Source organism: Glycine max, chromosome 7, assembly GCF_000004515.6.
Source record: "Glycine max cultivar Williams 82 chromosome 7, Glycine_max_v4.0, whole genome shotgun sequence".
Classification (NCBI taxonomy): domain Eukaryota; kingdom Viridiplantae; phylum Streptophyta; class Magnoliopsida; order Fabales; family Fabaceae; genus Glycine; species Glycine max.
In genome coordinates this window covers 13215576-13234522 of record NC_038243.2, presented here as the reverse complement: position 1 = coordinate 13234522, position 18947 = coordinate 13215576, and the positions used below count along the sequence as shown (strand labels likewise).

General features: G+C 33.1%; 1 protein-coding gene, 1 long non-coding RNA gene and 1 pseudogene across 3 annotated transcripts; 1 reads left to right on the top strand and 2 right to left on the bottom strand.

Moving 5' to 3' along the window:
- Nucleotides 1–699: 699 nt before the first annotated feature.
- LOC100780871 (cytochrome P450 714C2-like) lies at nt 700–5446 on the top strand (annotated as a pseudogene).
- Nucleotides 5447–5553: 107 nt separating this feature from the next.
- On the bottom strand, nt 5554–8341 carry LOC100798034 (probable esterase PIR7A). 2 transcript variants are annotated; one of them, XM_014777943.2, is made up of 4 exons: nt 8053–8341; nt 6689–7014; nt 6398–6529; nt 5554–6050 (listed from the first exon to the last, which is right to left on the bottom strand). In XM_014777943.2, the coding sequence occupies exons 2-4, from the start codon at nt 6935–6937 to the stop codon at nt 5760–5762; spliced, it is 672 nt and encodes a 223-aa protein (XP_014633429.1). In that variant the 5' UTR covers nt 6938–7014; nt 8053–8341; the 3' UTR covers nt 5554–5759. The 2 variants fall into 2 exon arrangements, with proteins under 2 accessions (XP_014633429.1, XP_003529022.2); XM_003528974.5 differs by lacking the exon at nt 8053–8341 and having other exon boundaries at nt 6689–7599.
- A 471-nt stretch (nt 8342–8812) lies between these two features.
- LOC121175124 (uncharacterized) lies at nt 8813–18222 on the bottom strand. The gene is made up of 2 exons (XR_005892215.1): nt 17720–18222; nt 8813–9165 (listed from the first exon to the last, which is right to left on the bottom strand). It is a non-coding gene; the product is annotated as an uncharacterized lncRNA (long non-coding RNA).
- Between the last annotated feature and the right edge of the window lie 725 nt (nt 18223–18947).

Here is an 18947-nt window from a genome sequence, read left to right as displayed (position 1 = left end):
CCCACAAACTCTACGGGTCAAACCCACATAGCCCGCGAATCATGTGGAGCGGGCCTAAAATCCTATATAGCCATAAACTTTTTAAAAAAATTGATCCAAAGTCTACATGGATCGCAAGTCTTGCATACCAATTCATGGACTTAACCGATTTACCCACCCTAATAGATTTTCATTTATAAATAAGCACTCTTTTTTTAATCACTTTTTCTCAAGTATAGAACTTTCAAATACAACTATTAACCCTCTTTCTCTATACCCAAATTGAAAAGTATTGCCCAGGATTTTGCAATATCCTGACTAATTAGGTTGGGAATGTAGATGTCATTTTTTTATTTTTTAATTGAAGTATTAACCTTTTCTCCAATGTGAGTGCATAATAAAATACCTTCAATAAAAAGATGTAAAAAAATTTAATTTGTTAATAAAAAACATTTTTGTAATGATTTGTTTTACGTTAATATTTTTTTTCATGTCCTTTTTATTTAATCTTAAATATAATACTTATTGTATTTTTTTGTCTTATACAGCAATCTTTTCATTCTTACATATTATTCTTTTTAGTATTTCCTATCTATGATTAGAATTGAAATTGAAAATAAAATGAATACCGTGCATAGCACGGTTGGAAACTATAGTAAAAAACATACAATTGAATTACACAGATTTTGTTGTTTTGCTGTGGAAAATAAAGTTGCATAGTGGTGATGGAGATGAGCACCATGCAAGTTGTGCTGGGAATGGTTTTAGTATTGTTGATGCACGTCTTCAATGTTTTGGTGTTGAGGCCAAGATCACTGAGAGCAAAGCTTCACAGGCAAGGGATTCATGGTCCTTCACCTCACTTCTACTTTGGCAATATTCCAAAAATGAAGACCCTTTTGCTTCAAGTTCAGTTAGCACCAACCACTCAAGTCAATGATAAAGTTCAACGTGTTTCTCTTTCTCACAAATGGCCTTTTCCTCTCTTCCCTCATATTCAAAAGTGGATCAACCAATATGGTAAGTTACTTCTGTCTTGTCTTGTCTTATAAACATCATGTTTCATTCCTTCATTTTGTTTAGAGAAATGAATCAATAGTCACCATGGTTTTATATTGTGGTAGTGGGTAGAGGTTGCTGCTGATCTTTGACAATGCAGGTTAGTGTGGAAAAATGCAGCTGATGTGCCACAAATTGCAGTCGCGCTAAGTCTAAAAATTTCATGTTGTGGCTGCAATTGTTGTTGCAGACAATTTTTAAAGGGCAAAACATAAATACAATTGTATAGGTACTTTTGTTACTGTTCTCTAATCAGAATTGGAATTTTACACGTGTAATCTACGTTGACTTTTAATGTAAACCTTTATTGCGTGGATTATCGAGTGAAACTCCAAATTCTGATAGAAGTAACAACTAACAAAAGCATATAGAGCTGAATCAAAGCATTATCTTTCTCTAAAACCATGATAGTCTTTATCTTATACAGTTGATGGGTTTTCGAGTAAGAATTTGATTATAAAAATTAAAACATTCAAAATATAAGCGTACACTTGATGCTTTCATTTGAGTTTTAGAGCTCTTTCATATTTTCTGAGTTTATTGGTTAATCTGTTAAATTAATACAGCAAAGAATATAGACAGCAATGAAACATAAATCATAAACACCATAAGCAGAGAAAATGAGAGAGTAGAGCTATTTTCGTTTCTGCTGAACATCCATACTGTTTTGCATGTTTCCGTTCATTTTTAAGTGCAAATACATGAGAAATGACAGTCATTATGACACCCATACATGGTGTCATCAAAAGACATGCAACCACTCACATTAGAGAGTGCAATTTTGCCCAAATTAAAAGCAAACATAAAAACCACTAATAGGAACATGGCTTTGATTTGGTCTTGATAGAATATATGATACGATATTCTATCAGTATTGTTAGCCTAACTAATAAGTTTGAATTTGATAAAATATATTATCAAAATATATGATAAAATATTGTATCATTATTCTTAGTTTATCTTTAAGTTTGTAATCCTTTATATAAGCTAATGATACTTAACGAAAAGGAAGATTGAGCTAGCTTTTGGGGTTGAGTTAGGCCTCTCAGAGATAGCGCGTCATTTAAACCCTTTCTTTTTCTTCTCCATCAGCATGTCTCACTCAAACTCTATCTTTCACACTGCCCTAGCTGTCTTCAACATCAAAAATCATTTTCCAATACACCAACAGATATATAAACTACACTTCAAGTATTGAGGCAGTCGATGTGAAACTTGGATATTTCCCAATAGGTCTATTCACTTATGACATTCTCAATTTCAAACATAAAGAATAAGTTCACAATTATAATATAAAAAAGTGAATATATTTTCCCTAGTTGTACTTCTGTTTATAATAATGGGTAGAATGATACTTTGTAGGAAGTGCTGATATGAAAATAATAATCATAAAATCAAGTAGGTTGACATGAATTCATTGCCGTCCATTTTAAGTCCAAATTTTGATTTCAATTAGATTTATGCAGGTCCCTTATACTTGTTTTCTACTGGGACTGTACAGTGGCTAATGGTGACAAATACAGAGATGGTGAAGGAAATCATCATGTATCTCTTTGGATTTAGGGAAGTCTACTTATTTGTTCAAAGATCCGGGTCCACTCTTGGGCCAAGGTATATTGTCATCAAGTGGGCAAATTTTGGGCTCATCAGAGGAAGATAATTGCCGTGAACTATACCTTGATAAGGTGAAGTTAAGTGTATTATTGTACCCTTCCATGCTCAAGAGAAATGGAATACTACATTGGCCTTAGAGAAGAAAAAGAAATAGAGGGAGAGATAATATAAAATTGGCTAAAATATGTTTTTGGTCTTCATAAATTCATATTTTTTCAATATTGGTCCTTGTAATTTTTTTGTCAATTTTTAATCTTTATAAGTTTGTGCTTTTTCAATATTGATTTTTGTAAGATATTTTGTTCATTTTTGGTCCTACAAGTTTCCATTTTTCCAATTTTGGTCCCTATTAGCACGAACTTATGAGGACTATCAAGGAAAAAAAATTAGAATTTAAAAAGACTAAAATTGAAAAAACACAAACTTACAAAGACTAAAAACAAACAAATAAACTTACAAGGATCAAAATTAAAAAAACACCAACTTACAGGGATTAAAATTAAAAAAATAACTTAAAGGAAGGGACCAAAAATGAAAAAAGATTAACTTATATAGGGACCAAAAACCTGTTTAAGCTTATAAAATTTGTTCCTTGAAAGTGACAACTTATGTTGCTTTGGTCCTTGAAAGTTCTTGTCCATACAAATTGGTCCTTAAAAGTGTCAACTTGCTACCAAGTTTATCCAATTGATGGACACAGGCAACGCAAATTATCAAATTTAGGGATCAAATTTTATATTAACTCAATAAGAATGTTGAAGTATTTTGACCTTGAAAACTAATCTAAAAGTAATCTACAATAGAGCTAAATAATTTCAGTTATTCTACATTAGAATAGCAATTTCATAATTTGCTTTTGCTGCAAATCATGTTGAAGCCAATGGTTAATCTGATAGTTGACTCAATAAATATAACACTAAGGTCTTGGGAGGCTAGGCTTGAAAGTGAGGGAGCAATTTCAAAGATTAAACTCGACGAAGATCTCTGAAGTTTGTCAGCTGACATAATTTCCAGAACTTGTTTTAGTAGTAATTAATTACATTGAAGAAAAAGAGATATTCTCAAAGCTTAGAGATCTTCAAAAACTCTTGTCCAAAATACATGCTGGAATTCCAGGGTATCAGTATGCATCTTAACCATATATTTGGTGATTGGCGATTTTCAACAAATCTCAGCCATCATACAGAGAGTGTTAGAGAGTGTAAAAAAGAGTATCACTAGCATTCTTCATTTGCATTCTTGTTCTTGACAAATGTTGTCATAATCTGTTTTAGGTACTTGCCAAACAAAAGCAACAGACAGATGTGGAGATTGGAGAGAAAGATAAACTCAAATATATCAAAGCTCATAAAACAACGCCAGGAGGAAACTCATGAGCAGGATCTCTTACAAATGATACTTGAGGGTGCAAAGTATTGCAAGGGTAGTGATGGTCTCTTATCAAATTCCATCTCACATGACAGGTTTGTGATTGATAACTACAAAATTATATTCTTTGCCGGACATGAGATTATTGCCATCACAGAATCATGGTGCTTAATGCTGTTAGCTTTGCACCAAGATTGGCAAGACCGCGCTCGTGCTGAGGTGCTTGAAGTTTGTGGAATAGGTGCTCTAGATGCAATGCAAGTATGCTTAGAAGCTTAAAAACGGTATTTTATACACCGTTTGTGCTAAAGCTAAATGTTTCCATGAAATACATTAGAATATTAGGTTCATTGGCCCTTGAATTAGAGTTGTCTTTATCTTGGACATAAAACAACATGGCTAGGAAATGTTTCCAGATATTTGAATTGGACACAATGCATTAATAACATGTAATGAATTTGTAGTTGGAGAAATTTCATTATAATCTTTCCCATTTCAATTGCATCCTAGTGTACACAACAACAAAAAACAACAAAAACCTTATCTTACTAAGTGAGGTCAGTTATATGAATCCACACGGCATCTTGATATACACAAAAGGAGGAACAAGTTGAGAGATCATTAAGAGATAGAAGACCTATTGGTTTTGTTCAAAGGATTTTATATAAAATATTCTTGCTCAAGATTTTGTTGGCATAAAATGGGTAACACATGAGTGTTGAAAATAGGATGGAACAGACAAAAATTAATCATGCTATTTAGCAATTCTTTTATAAGTGCCCTATTCTAATTCAACATTTATTTGTGTCTCAATTGTTTATTTAGATGTTGTAAATCTTTTCAAAGTTGACCTTCTATAAAAATGTTACACGTGCAGTTAACCCTGGTGATTCAAGAGACTCTGAGGCTTTATTCACCACAAGCACATGTTGTTAGAACAGCTTTCCAAGACATTATTTTAAAAGGCATACTAGTTCCAAAAGGAATGAATATTCAGATTCCAGTCCCACTTCTGAATCAATACCCTCAACTCCCTGATGTTCACAAGTTCAATCCAGAAAGATTTGCAAATGGGGTGCTTGGAGCGTGCAAGGTTCCACAAGCCTATAATCCATTTGGAATAGGGCCTCGTGTGTGTTTGACAACACTTAGCCATGGCAGAACTGAAGGTGATTTTGTCTCTCATTCTGTTGAAGTTTCACTTCTCTCTCTCATTAAGTTACTGCCATTCACCTTCCTTCCGTTTGGTTATAGAACCTGGTCATGGAGTTGTTACTAAGATGACAAGAATTTAAGCAACAATGTAACTTTTCCCCCTTGTTCTTTAAGGTCCTATTCTGCTTTCTGCTTGGGAAATGGGATGCTTGATATAAGCACAAGGGAAATCATTTTTTCCATGTCAAAACTAATGAATTGATTTTTTATATGTAGGAATCGAAAACATGTATCAAGGATTTACAACAAACTCAACCAAGTGAGTTAGATCCTTTGGTAAAACTAATGAATTTGACATCACATGTATTGTCAAACTAATTAATTAATGCAGCAACAAATCATTAAATAACTATGTCAAATTTTTTACATCAGCCAGACAGCCACAAACCAAAATCAAACATAAAAAGACATAGTAATTATAAGAATGATTAAAAGTTATTGGTTACTTATTTTTATGATACATGGTCCATAAACATGTTTTTTTTTCTTTTTATGATGACGCAAGACACATTAACATTTAAAGATCAATATTTGTAAGCAATCTTTAATAGTTCAAAGCTAAGCTTTTTTGGTTTGGAAAACATGACCATATGATCTGAATCCTTTATCACTTTCACCTCAGCATATGGACCGGTGCTTTCAATTACCCACCTTTGAAAGTCCTCTGTGTGCAAATTATCTTTTTCACTGATGATGAAGACTTTAGATACCCTTCCATTCTTGTACTTTGTAACTGCAGTTTGTTTCATCAATAATTTAACATCGCTTGTAATGGGAGGTAAAGGTCTCACTAGACAGAAAGCAAGTGTCAAATCCTGCACAATACGTAATTGAACTTGACTTCATTAATGAGGAAATTACAATATTTTTTTATCATGGGGAACATTACATAGTACATAAAAAAGATAAAAATTTTATCAAAATTAAATCAAGTCCATGTCAATAAACTAAAATATAATTAATGAAGTGTTTATATATCATTTACAGATCAAAGAAAGTGGATAGTAGAACTCTTCCTAAAGTTCTTACCCAAAAATTAAAATTTTTACGTTGTTTTTTCTCTAATAAATAAATACCTTCTTTATGATTATACCATCTTAGTTAAAATCAAAATATATAGTAAACCTGTATGAATTGCAATTTTTTTTAAAAAAATATTTACCTCATTTGATGTCAATTGATAGAATCTGGATGCTAATAATTCAACTCCAAGCGATGAAAGAATTGGAGCTTTGTTAACCCCATCCAATATGAAAAATTCGTCCAAGTTAAGGGAAATCAATCTTCTCCTTCTCTACAATAGCCAACATAAAAATTCCTCAAAAGTGTCTAGTTTCACAATGGTAATTTAATAAAGTGTTATAATGCATTTATATCAATACATAAAAATAGTGCTTTGATGCATACAAAATGATAGATGGGAGTGGTTTCAATACAAACACATTGAGAGTACCTCTTGAAGAAAAGCTGGGTAGGTGAGATTTTGAGAGACAACAGTGGCAGTGATGAAAACTGCAACAGAGATTTTCTCAGGGTAATTTTCCATGGCAATAGATGCTGATAGCCCACCAAGACTGTGACCAACAAGAATCACCTTTTCCTCTGGAGGAAGAGAGGCCATGAATGTCATCAAAGGCTCATTGTACTCTGAAACTGAATGAACCTCTTGCCTTTGCTTTGGATTGACACCACAAGCAGCCATGTCTAGAGTTGTGACATTGTGACCTTCAGATTTCAGCTTATTGGCCACCTTATACCAACACCATGCACCATGAAGGCCTCCATGGACCAGCACAAAATGCATACCATTAACACAAAAAGACAGAAAAAATAAGACAAGGGCCACCAAAAAAGGCAAAAAGTATCTCTCCCGTTTACACATCTTCAAAATTTTGGCCTTGTTTTTCTTTCCTTCATTGATGACTTTGCTATATAGAAACTGAGTCTTGGTCTTCTCTTTTGCTTTGTCTACTGATCTAATGTTGTTTTCAGCTAGAATAGTTAATTGTTTAATCATATGTTTGTTAATTTTATAACAATTTCTTTTCTGATTGCCCCGTGCAGCACGGGCTAAAATCCTAAAACAACGTAGTATTTATATAAGCTAGCTAGCTCATTATGAAAGGCAAACCTTGCCAAATTAATTTAAAAATTATCATTTTCTTTCTTATTCTCTCTCCTCTCTTTCCTTTACTTTTTGGCTGCTGCATCGGAGAGGATCCAATCTGAAGAATAAAGCTAATTATTTTTCTGAGTAATCATTCTATGGGCTTATTTTATATTCATATAATTTTTTTCCAGTTTAAACCATTTGCATAAAGCGATGTGACAATATCTAATTTTAGTACATGGGTTACAACACTTAAAATTATCATGTTGAGTGTCAAATACATTAATTGATGCAAAATTATTTCAGTTTAATTAGTAGTATTAAATTTGAGTTTTGAATATATAATGGTATCATTCATAATTTTAAAAGGTATATATATATATATATATATATATATATATATATATATATATATATATATATATATATATGTCTCAATGCCTAATTTTTGGGCTATTTCAGGATTTAAGCCCAATAAAGAAGGAATCAAATAAAAAAAAGTTTAGGTTGAGTGAACTGTCAATCTCAAATGCCCAGAATTATATAACCAATTATTTTTTATATATAAAAAAAACACACAACATATAAAATACAATAAAAAAATCTTCAAATATTTAATTTTTATGCTCTTTTACAAAAATGGCAGAAAAAAAATACATTAGTAAAAATATAGATTGTGATTAGTTTTCAATTACCAATAAACTTACAATTGAATCACTGAGATTTTATTGTTTTGTGGTGTAAACTGAAGGAGCAGGTAGAGGAAGTTAGTCGTGATGGAGATGAGCACCATGCAAATTGTGTTGGTAGTGTTGTTGATGCCAAGATTACTGAGAGCAAAGCTTCAGAGGCAGTGGGATTCATGAGCTTTCACTTCACTTCTACTTTGTAACTTTGGCAACGATCCCAGAAATGGAGACCCTTTTGCTTCAAGGTCATTCAGCACCAACCACTCAAGTCAAAGACAAAGATCAACCTGTTTCTCTTTCAATGACATCTCATTGTTAAATCTAGGCTTAATATATTTTTCATCCTTGTAATTTAGTTTTTTTTTTCCGTCAATGTAAAAAAAATTATTTTAGTCTTTTTGTAAAATGTACTTGTTTTATTTTTTTTTTCTTTAAAACGCTCTAGACAATGTTTTGAATAAGAAAAAAAAGTTTTGAATAATGAAAAAGTACTATATAAAATATTTTAAAAATGAAAAAAAAAACATATTTTACAAAAACTAAAATAAAAAAGTTATGGAGACAAAAATGAAAAAAAATATATTTAAACACTAAAACTAATTAATTAATGCAGCAACAAATTATTAAACATATATGCCAATACATTAGTCGAAAATCAAAGTTAAACTTATATATATATATATATATATATATATATATATATATATATATATATATATATATATATATATATAGTAATATAAAATAATGACTACAAGTTATTGGGTACTTATTTTTATGATACATGGTCCATAAATTTGTTTTTTTTTTAATGAAGCACATTACATAAACATTTAAAGATTAATATTCATAAGCAATCTTTAATAGTTCAAAGCTAAGCTTTTTTGGTCTGGAAAACATGACCATATGATCTGAATCCTTTATCACTTTTACATCAGCATATGGACCAGTGCCTTCAATTATCCACCTTTGAAAGTCCTCTGTTTGTATATTATCTTTTTCAGCAATGATGAAGACTTTAGATACCCTTCCATTCTTGTACTTGGTCAATGCAGTTTGTTTTCTCAATAATTTAGCATCGCTTATAAAAAGAGGCAAAGGTCTCACCAGAGATAAAGCAAGTGTAAAATCCTGCAAAATATATGTAATAGGATTTGACTTCAGTAATAAGCAAATAACATTTTTAAACCCTGGGGAGCATTACATTGCACATACAAAGGATAAAATTTATCAAAACTAAATCAAGTCCATGTGACAATAAAAACAAAATAATTAATTATCATATTTCATTCATTAATTTTCCAATTGCACAAATGATTCTGGATCAAAGACAATGGACAATACATATATTTTTGGTTTAGTAAAGAAAGTAAAAGGGAAGAAAAGGATTAGAGTGAAAAATAATTATTTTTAGGTTATCAGGTAAAAGACAAAATGAAAGGAAAACCAATATTTTTTTCCCTTTTTCATTTGTTTAGTTGTGTAAAAGGTTAAAGGAAAAAAAAGAAAGAAAGAATTTACGTAAAATTACATAATCCTAAATAAAGAATGAAATGTAATATAAATAGAAGTATTTTTTTTATTATTGTATAAAAAAAGACACTCTTCTCTTTCTTTTCCAACAAAAAAGTCAAAACCTACAAATGCAATTGGACCCATATTTAGCTCATCTTCCTTGTTTTTTTTTTTCTCTGAATATACTTTTTCTTCTGTTTTTTTTTCTTCAATATACATCACTTTGCAATTTAATTTCCAATCTACACTATTTTGGATGTTTTGATTCACACTACTTTGTAAATGAACGTGGCCAAAGAAGTCGCAAAGCTGTAAATTCAAATGAATATGAATACACTCTTTCTCTCCTTTTTGTTTTTTTTTTAAATTTAAAATATTATAAATATAAATATTGTATCATATAATTTTTTATTTGGTTTTAAAATTACTTATTTATTAAATTAAATTTTATAATTTTTTTAAAGAAAATGATATTATTAAATATAATTATTTTTGTTTTATTATTTAATTTACTTAACATATTTTTTAGGTGAATATTTTTATTTAAAATCTAAATTTTCTAATATAATTATTTTTGATAAAATTATATTTCTAAATATAATTAGTTTGTTGATGTAATTAGATTTAATTAAAAATGATAAGACTTTTTGTTTAACAATTTATTTATAAAAGAACATTATATTGCATTATCAATAAAATACTTAAACAATTACACTTGGCTAAGGAAAAACTTAAGATGACAATATGTTAGAACAATTGTTTCTGTTATGACCATGTTGTCAGCAAATTCTGCATTTTTTTATATTTTCCCGTTCATTCTCTTCTTCGCCCATCTCAGTAGGAATGCAAGTTGAAACGAGACGACCCTTTGTAGTCCTCTTTCTCCTTGGATCAAGACCCCACTGATCTCCTTCATATTCTTGCCACATTGATTCGTGTGACACTAAACTAAAAGAGTTCTCGTAGACGTGCAAAATGTGTTGTAGAGTGAATAACATTGACACATAGTTCATGGGATCAAGATTGATAGATTTACAGGTAGTCATGACGTGAGAACACGCTAAGTGTTTAACCTGATATTCACCACAATCACACTCTTGAGATTGTAACATTACTCTAAACCTTCCAGGTGGTCTAGGTGTTTGAAGTGAAAATTGAGTCTCTATTATAATAAAAGTGTGATTGTGTCTGTCGAATTCATTTACAATGTGTGTATTAGATTCTTGTTGACCGTTATTCATTGCATTAGAGACAATTTCAGAAGACTGTGAGGCGGAGTTGATCATTGCCTGAGTTTGACAACCTCTAATAGCAAAGAGTTGTGTGGTCTTGAAATACGTCTCCTTAACCAAAGATGACACCGACAAATGTCTTGTGTTTTTTAACATGGAATTAACAGACTCAGACAAATTGATAGCCATGTGTCTCCAATGTTTCCCCTCATCGAAGCATTATACCCATTTGTTTGGGTAATTGATCAAGCCATTTAGATGCACTTGACTTATTCGCACGGATATTCCCAAGATGTAACTAAAAAAATATCAACAACACATAAATTTAACTACATTAAAACAAATATCTCGTTATTACATTAAAACAAGCGTGCACTCTTATTTTAACATAATAAAGAGATCAATTACACTAAAATGTCCAACAAAATGTATGAATCTACTATTACTACTAACCCCCAACAAAAACTATTTTCTAAATCAGCCAAGATCAGTCACTTCTCAAAACCACCCTTGTTGCCTACACCCCCTAACCCTGCTGAAACATCTAAGCCCAAAACACAAACTACAAGAAATCTTACATCTACCTATATGAGTGAAAGAAGAGCGGAGGGGTTGTGCTATTTCTGTGATGAGCCCTTTACACCAGAGCACAGTTTGACACACAAGAAATTACAGATACATGTTATGGAGGTTGATGATAATTCAGATTCAGAAGGGGAAGATGTTGTGAGAGAGGAGTTGGTTGTCTCTTCAGCTAGTGATCCACTAATATCAGCAAATGCTCTAACTGGAACTACTAGTTTCAGAACAATGTGAGTCACAGGTTATTACAGGAAAAAAAACCCTTCATATCCTCATTGACAGTGGTAGTACACATAACTTCTTAGATGCACATGTGGCCAAGAAATTAGGATGTAGAATTGAGGTGATTCCCTCTTTAAATGTAGTTGTGGTTGATGGAAATAAGGTACAGATTTTAAATGTGGTTAAGAGTTTTACATGGGTGATTCAGAATACCAGTTTCTCATTTGATATAATGTCGTTGCCCCTAGGCTGTTGTGATTTGGTGCTTGGGGTGGAGTGGTTGGTAACTTTGGGTGACATTACTTGGAACTTTGATAAGCTGACTATGGAGTTTGTTACGCAAGAAAGGAGACATGTGCTGAGAGGGGCTTCTAATGCTAAGCTGAAAACAGTGAAGAAGCAGCAATTGCACAAGGCACTTTCTTCTAGTGTGTGCATTTCTATGCCGCAGTTGTGTGAGGGAGAAGAAGACTTATTGTTGAATTCACTTACTACTCATGCACCTACATCTGCCATGCCTACTAGTGTTGCAGAATTGCTATGCAGTTTTGATGATATTTTCCTGGAACCTACCAATCTACCTCCTGTTAGGCATGCCCATGATCACAAGATTCCTCTAGTCCCAGGCGTTGTTCCTGTAAATAAAAGGCCATATAGATATGCTAAACACCAGAAAGACATCATTGATGGTCTAGTCAAGGAGTATCTGCACTCAGGCATAATACAAAACAGTAGCAGTCCTTATTCTAGCCCAGTTGTATTGGTGGGAAAAAGAGATTGTAGTTGGAGGCTTTGTGTGGATTATAAGGAGTTGAATAAGGCTACAGTGAAGAATAGATTCCCAATCCCTCTTGTGGATCATCTTTTAGATGAGTTGTATGGTTCCAAGTGGTTCTCTAAGGTAGACCTAAGATCTGGCTACAATTAGGTGAGAATGGATGAAAATGATGTGCACAAAATAGCATTTAAGACTCATGCAGGTCACTTTGAATACCTGGTTATGCCCTTTGGTTTAACAAATGAACCAAGTACATTTCAAGGTCTTATGAATGTTGTGTTTCAAGAATATTTGAGGAAGTTTCTGCTAGTATTTTTTATGATATTCTCATCTATAGTAAGTCATTAGAAGACCATGTGTCTCACTTACATACTGTCTTTTCTATAATGAGGTCTAATTCATTGTTTGCAAAGAGGTCTAAATGCTACTTTCTTGTAGCTAGAGTGGAATATCTGGATCATTTCATTTCAGGTGAGGGTGTTGCAACTGATCCAGCCAAAGTTGAAGCAGTTAAACAGTGGCCTCTGCCCCAATCCTTAAAGCAGTTGAGGGGATTTCTTGGGCTTGCAGGGTACAATAAAAGGTTTGTGTTTCGATATGGAAGTGTGGCAAAGCCCCTTAATGACATGCTTAAGAAGGATAACTTCTACTAGACTCAAGAAGCTAACTAAGTTAGCTTTCCAGAAATTGAAGGATCTATTAGTCTCAACACCTGTCCTTGCTTTACCTAATTTTGATAAGGAAATTTTAGTAGAAGCAGATGCCTCAGGTATGGGTATTGGAGCTGTCTTGATGCAGGACAATCATCCCACAGCCTTCATCAACAAGAGCTTGAATGTGCAGCAACAGTCCTTATCCACTTATGAGAAGGAGTTTCTAGTTGTTGTCTTTGTAGTGCAGAAGTGGAGACATTATTTGTTACCTAAGAAGTTAGTAATCAGAACCAATCATAGGAGCCTTAAGTATATTTTGGATCAGAGGTTAGCTACAACATTCCAGCAGAAATGGTTAGTAAAACTCATGGAATTTGCTTTTTCATAGAATACAAGTAGGGTCAAGAAAATTTGGTGGTTGATGCATTGTCTCGAGGAAGTTTAGTTGAGTGTAATGTTGTTTTTGTGGTTCAACTTGAATCAGATATCCTCACCAGAATTAAAGCTTCTTGGCAGTCTGATCTAGATGTTCAAAAGCTAAATTTTGAGTTGCAAAGTGATTCAAACTCCCATAAACACTTTTCCTGAGTAAGGGGGGAATTGAGGAGGAAAGGAAGGTTAGTAATTGGTAAAGATTTGGAATTAAGGAAAGATGTAACAGCCGTAACTTTTAATAAATAAATAAATAAATAAATAAGTAAAAGTAAATAGGTCATAATTTCTAATGTTAACCTAGAGCAGCTTTTAGAAAACACATTTTGTTCCTTTCTTCTTCTTCTTCTGACGCACAAGAACTCTAACAGAGCAACCGGAGGAGGAGCTCTAGAGAGCACCAAAGACGCCACAATTGTTAACGGAGAACATTTGAGCGACTACATCGAGGTAAAGGATGAGTTACTCACGCTTGGGGATTAGAATGAACATGTGTAGTGATCCCTAGAGGATCAATTTTTGGGTTATTTTGGGGTGTTTATGAAGTTTAATTATGTTTTCATGTTTAATCATGGATTGAGTGTGTTTGATGAACCAATTGGTGTTCTGATGCGAATTTGTTGTAGAATTGACGTGTTTCTGTGTTAGGTGTGTACCTTAGGAATTAGAATTCTTTATAATTAGCATAAAAATTGTGTGGTAGTTATTTTGTTTATACCAAATATGTTGGCCTTTCAATCTTCTTTATTTTTGCTTTTTTAAATATTTTTTTACACCGTAGTGTATACATGTATAGATATTGACACTCTTATTTCAGAAACTTCATATTTTGTTTTGCGTAGCTAATTTCTCATCATGAAATTCACATGTGTAACAATTATTGGATAATTGAATTGACTAAAATCATTTGAAGAAATTAACTAAAGCTCTGTTCACATTGTAATTAGGCATTTTTTTTATGTTGGCGAATTAGTTGAAATATGTTTAGAATATGGGTATACATGTTTTTCATATAAAACAATATAGATATATATAGAATTACATATAATTGTGCATTAATATGTTATATATATTTGTTTATAAGTCTTGAAGTTAGAGGTGTTATGTTATTTTTATTATACATTGTTATCTAATTGTTAAGTATATTTTGTAATTAGTTAAATTGTAGACATGAGATATGGTTGTGAATGAGAGTATGATTAATATTTGTTGTGATATTACTTGTCTTGTGAGTTATGAGTTATACAGTAACACGACCAGTGTTTACCTCGAGAAAATTTGTATGCGTAGTGTTAAAGGAAAATTGTAGGATTCCTAGTTAGGATCCTGAAGGGTTGAACTGTAGCGCAACTTGTTAAACATGTTTGAAATATAAGTGTGAGGTTGTTGGTATTGTATAATTCATGAACATTGTCTGCGTGCAAAAAAAATTATTTAGGGGTTGGACCTGAATCAGGAGGGAGAGGCCCTGACGAACTCTTTAGAGTGTAGGCCTTGGGGGTCACCCAGTTTGAGTGCTCCTTTAAGTTTGTGCCAATCCCACATGGTTGGAGCATTCTCGCAAAACAGCGTGACCCTGACTGGTCTCTCTATGATTTTACTTAGTGAGAGTGATCTACCCATTGTGTGGTGTGTCTTGTTATGTACTCCCAGGCGCCCCAGTGTGATTTTTCACTGATATGATACCACATTACATATAGGCTTGAGTCTTAGTATAATTGTTGCATAACGCTTGTGTCTGACTTCCATTGAGTTAACAATTGTGGTTTGATATTATTTTCTGGAGTGTGTGAACTTGAATGGATGTGAATAATGTGTGTGATTTTATGAAGTGATGTTATTTATACAAATTCAGCTTTAAGTATTATATATTTTACATGCTCTAATGTTTTAGTATATATGAATGTGATAACTCATTCCCAGTGTGTGTTTGTGTTTGGGATGATTGTCATTTTGTTCAGGTGAACCATAACATGATGAGTTCCACGCTAGAGATGGAGAGACTTAGTCTGTGATAGGGACATGCTCTGATAAGTGTGACATTGGGGCATAGGATTGTGCTTCGCATGTTATAATTTCCGTGAATGATATGATTGTGTTACATTTTCTATTTTAATTTTTTTAATTCAGCATGGACAGCCTTGTTTTGAGCCGGGATAACTTTGTTTTTATTCGAACAAAAAAAAAATCCGCATGATTTTATTTCCTTTTATTCGTTATTTGTGAGGGTATAGGGTGTTACAAAAGATATTCTGAAGTGGTTACATTCTTTAGCTTGTGGAGGCCACTCTGGTAGAGATGCAACCTTGCAAAGGGTCAAGGCAGTTGTCTTTTGGAAAGGAATATCCAAGGATGTTAAGTTGTTCATTCATCGGTGTAGTACTTGTCAAAGGTGCAAATATGACTCTGCTGCATATCCTGGACTGCTGCAACCTTTACCTATACCTGAGCATGTATGGCAGCACATTACAATGGATTTCATTGAAGGACTTCCTGACTCATGGGGCAAACAAGTTATTTTTGTGGTGGTGGATAGACTCAGTAAGGCTGCACACTTCATGGCTCTCCATCATCCTTATTCTGCTGCTGATGTAGTTCAATGTTTCATGGACAATGTCTTTAAACTGCATGGGTTTCCTGACTCTATTACAAGTGACAGGGATCCTATCTTTGTTAGTTGGTTTTGGCAAGAGTTTATGGCTTACCAAGGCGTGCAATTCCAGTTGTCTACTGCCTATCACCCATAAACAGATAGGCAGAGTAAAGTGGTTAATAGGTGCTTGGAAACTTACTTGAGATGTATGTGTTCTGACAATCCTAAACAATGGTCTAAGTGGCTTCCCTTAGCTAAATGGTGGTACAACACAACCTACCACAGTTCAATTAAAGCCAACCCCTATGAAATAGTGTATGGACAAGCCCCACCTGCCTACCTGAGTGAATCTAAGGTTGAATTGGTTGATAGAAGTTTGCAGAAGAGGGAGGAAATGCTTAAATTGGTGAAGTTTCACATGAGAAGGGCTCAGGATAGGATGAAACAACTAGCAAATAAGCATAGATCTAACCGAAAGTTGTAGATTGGAGTTTTGGTTTATGTAAAGCTACATCCCTATAGAGAGGTCTCTGTAGCTTTCAGAAGCAATGCTAAATTGGCCCCTAAATACTATGGTCCTTATCCTGTTCTGGATCATATTGGTGTAGTGGCTTACAAGGTTCAACTTCTGCCTAATTCTTTGATCCACAATGTGTTCCATATCTCCCAACTCAAGAAGTTTATAGGGGAGGCATCAACATTTGTTAATTGCCCAAGTACTGATAAAGAAACCAGTCACAAGGAGCCTGAGGTTATACTCAATAGGATGACGGTAAAAAGAGGCAACAAGGCGGTGACAAAGGTGCTCATCAAGTGGAAACATCAGTTTCCAGAGGATGCCACATGGGAATTTTACTATGATCTAAAGAAAAAGTTTCCAGAATTCAATCCTTGAGGTCAAGGATTTGCTTGAGAAAGAGGAATTGATGCAGGATCATTACTATAATTTGTAATTAGATTGCATATTAGATGATAATAGGAGGCTGAGGGAGTTAGTTAGCAGTGCCACGTGTCATTAGATAGTTAATTCTGTTAGGTTTTCCAGTTGGGAAGTTGTTAGGAGGTAGTTAGTAATAACTTGCTATATAGCAAGTTGTTGTGAAGGCTCATTTTTACGTTTGGAAAATTTCCAATATCCTTGTAACCCTATGCATTCTTCATTCTATATCAATAATATCATAATCTCTTGTTTGGGATTCTTTTCTACATTTCTAGTTCTTCGAGTTGATCCAAAATCCTAGTACTATATCACAATGTCTCTTCTTCTCTCTTTCTCTTATTGTCTCTCCTCTATTTCATTGTCTATCCTTAACAAGATTCGATCTTGAGGACCACACGTTTCTGGATCTTAAGGGCACATGAAAAATTAGATGAAGAAAGGATAATAGTTGGATCTAATTCATAGTTTGTGCCAGAGGGATTGTGATACTATGGATGCTTGTTGATGGTGGTTGTGGGTGGAGCTGAGAGGATGACGAAAAATCAATAATTTGGAATTAGTTTTGGGAAATTTCTTTTTTCTATTTTGCAACAGGGTTTTAAAATCATAAAAAAAAAAAAAAAACAACTCAACGCTAAAATTGGTTTTGATTTTACAAAATTTCAAAACTAAAAACAAGCAACCACCCAAAAGGGGCTTTAGATAATTGGTTGTAAATGAGACTAGTCAGAATTGTACCTCTTGAAGATAACCTAGGAAGGTGAGGTTTTGAGAGACAACGGTTGCAGTGACGAAAACTGCAACAGTGATTTTTTCAGGTTATTTTTCCATGGCAAATAGATACTGATACCCCACCAAGACTGTGACCAACAAGAATCACCTTTTCCTCTGGAAGAAGAGAGGCCAAGAATGTGATCAAAGGCTCATTGTATTCTGAAAATGAATTAACCCCTTGCACCTGCTTCGGATTGATACCAGCAGCAGCCAAGTCTAGAGTTGTGACATTGTGACCAGCTGATTTCAATTGATTAACCACCTTATACCAACACCATGCACCATGAAGGCCTCCATGGACCAGCACAAAGTGCTTACCATTTACACAAAATGAGTGAGAATAAAACAAGGATCACCAAAAAGCACCTTTCCAATTTAAACATCTTCATGATTTTGCCCTTGTCTTTCCTTCCTTCATTGATGACTTTGCTAAAACAATGTAGTATTTATATATGATTAGCTCATTATGAAATACTAACATTACTAAGTTAATTTAAAAATCATGTTGAATATTCGCTATTCTTATAACAATTGTGAAAGACTAACATTACCAAGTTAATTTAAAAATCAGTTGAATATTCTCTATTCTTATAACAATTATGAAAGACTAACATTACCAAGTTAATTTAAAAATTATCATGTTGAATATTCTTGTCATTTATATGCATCGTCAGCTCTTTGCTAACTATTTTTCCGTGTAATAATTCAACAGGCTTGTTTTATATTCATATCATTGTTTTGTTTTCAAAAGACGATGTGATATATAATATTATTCTAGGAATTAATTTATTGTTAAGTATAACATCCTTCATGGTCAACACTGATTTTTCTGTCTATTTGTTTTTGTGCAGAAGTTATTCATGACTTTAACATGTATCTGTTGTGAGTCAATACCTAATTTTTGAGCCATTTCAGGATTTGAGCCGAATTTAGGATGTAACAAAAAGAAGGAAGCAGATAAACAAAAATGTTTGCGGACAGTGGTACGAGTCTCACACATGTCCAGAAATATAAATTCAAATTCTTTAAAAATTAAAACACACAAACATAGAAAATACAGTAAAAAAAAAAAAAACAAGATGAAATAAAATTGTTGAAAATGGTGTTGTAGCCGTGCAGCATGTGGGAGGTGCCTGATAGATATAATGTAGTGTTTTCAACACTTTGTGGTGGAATAAAAATGATATATTTT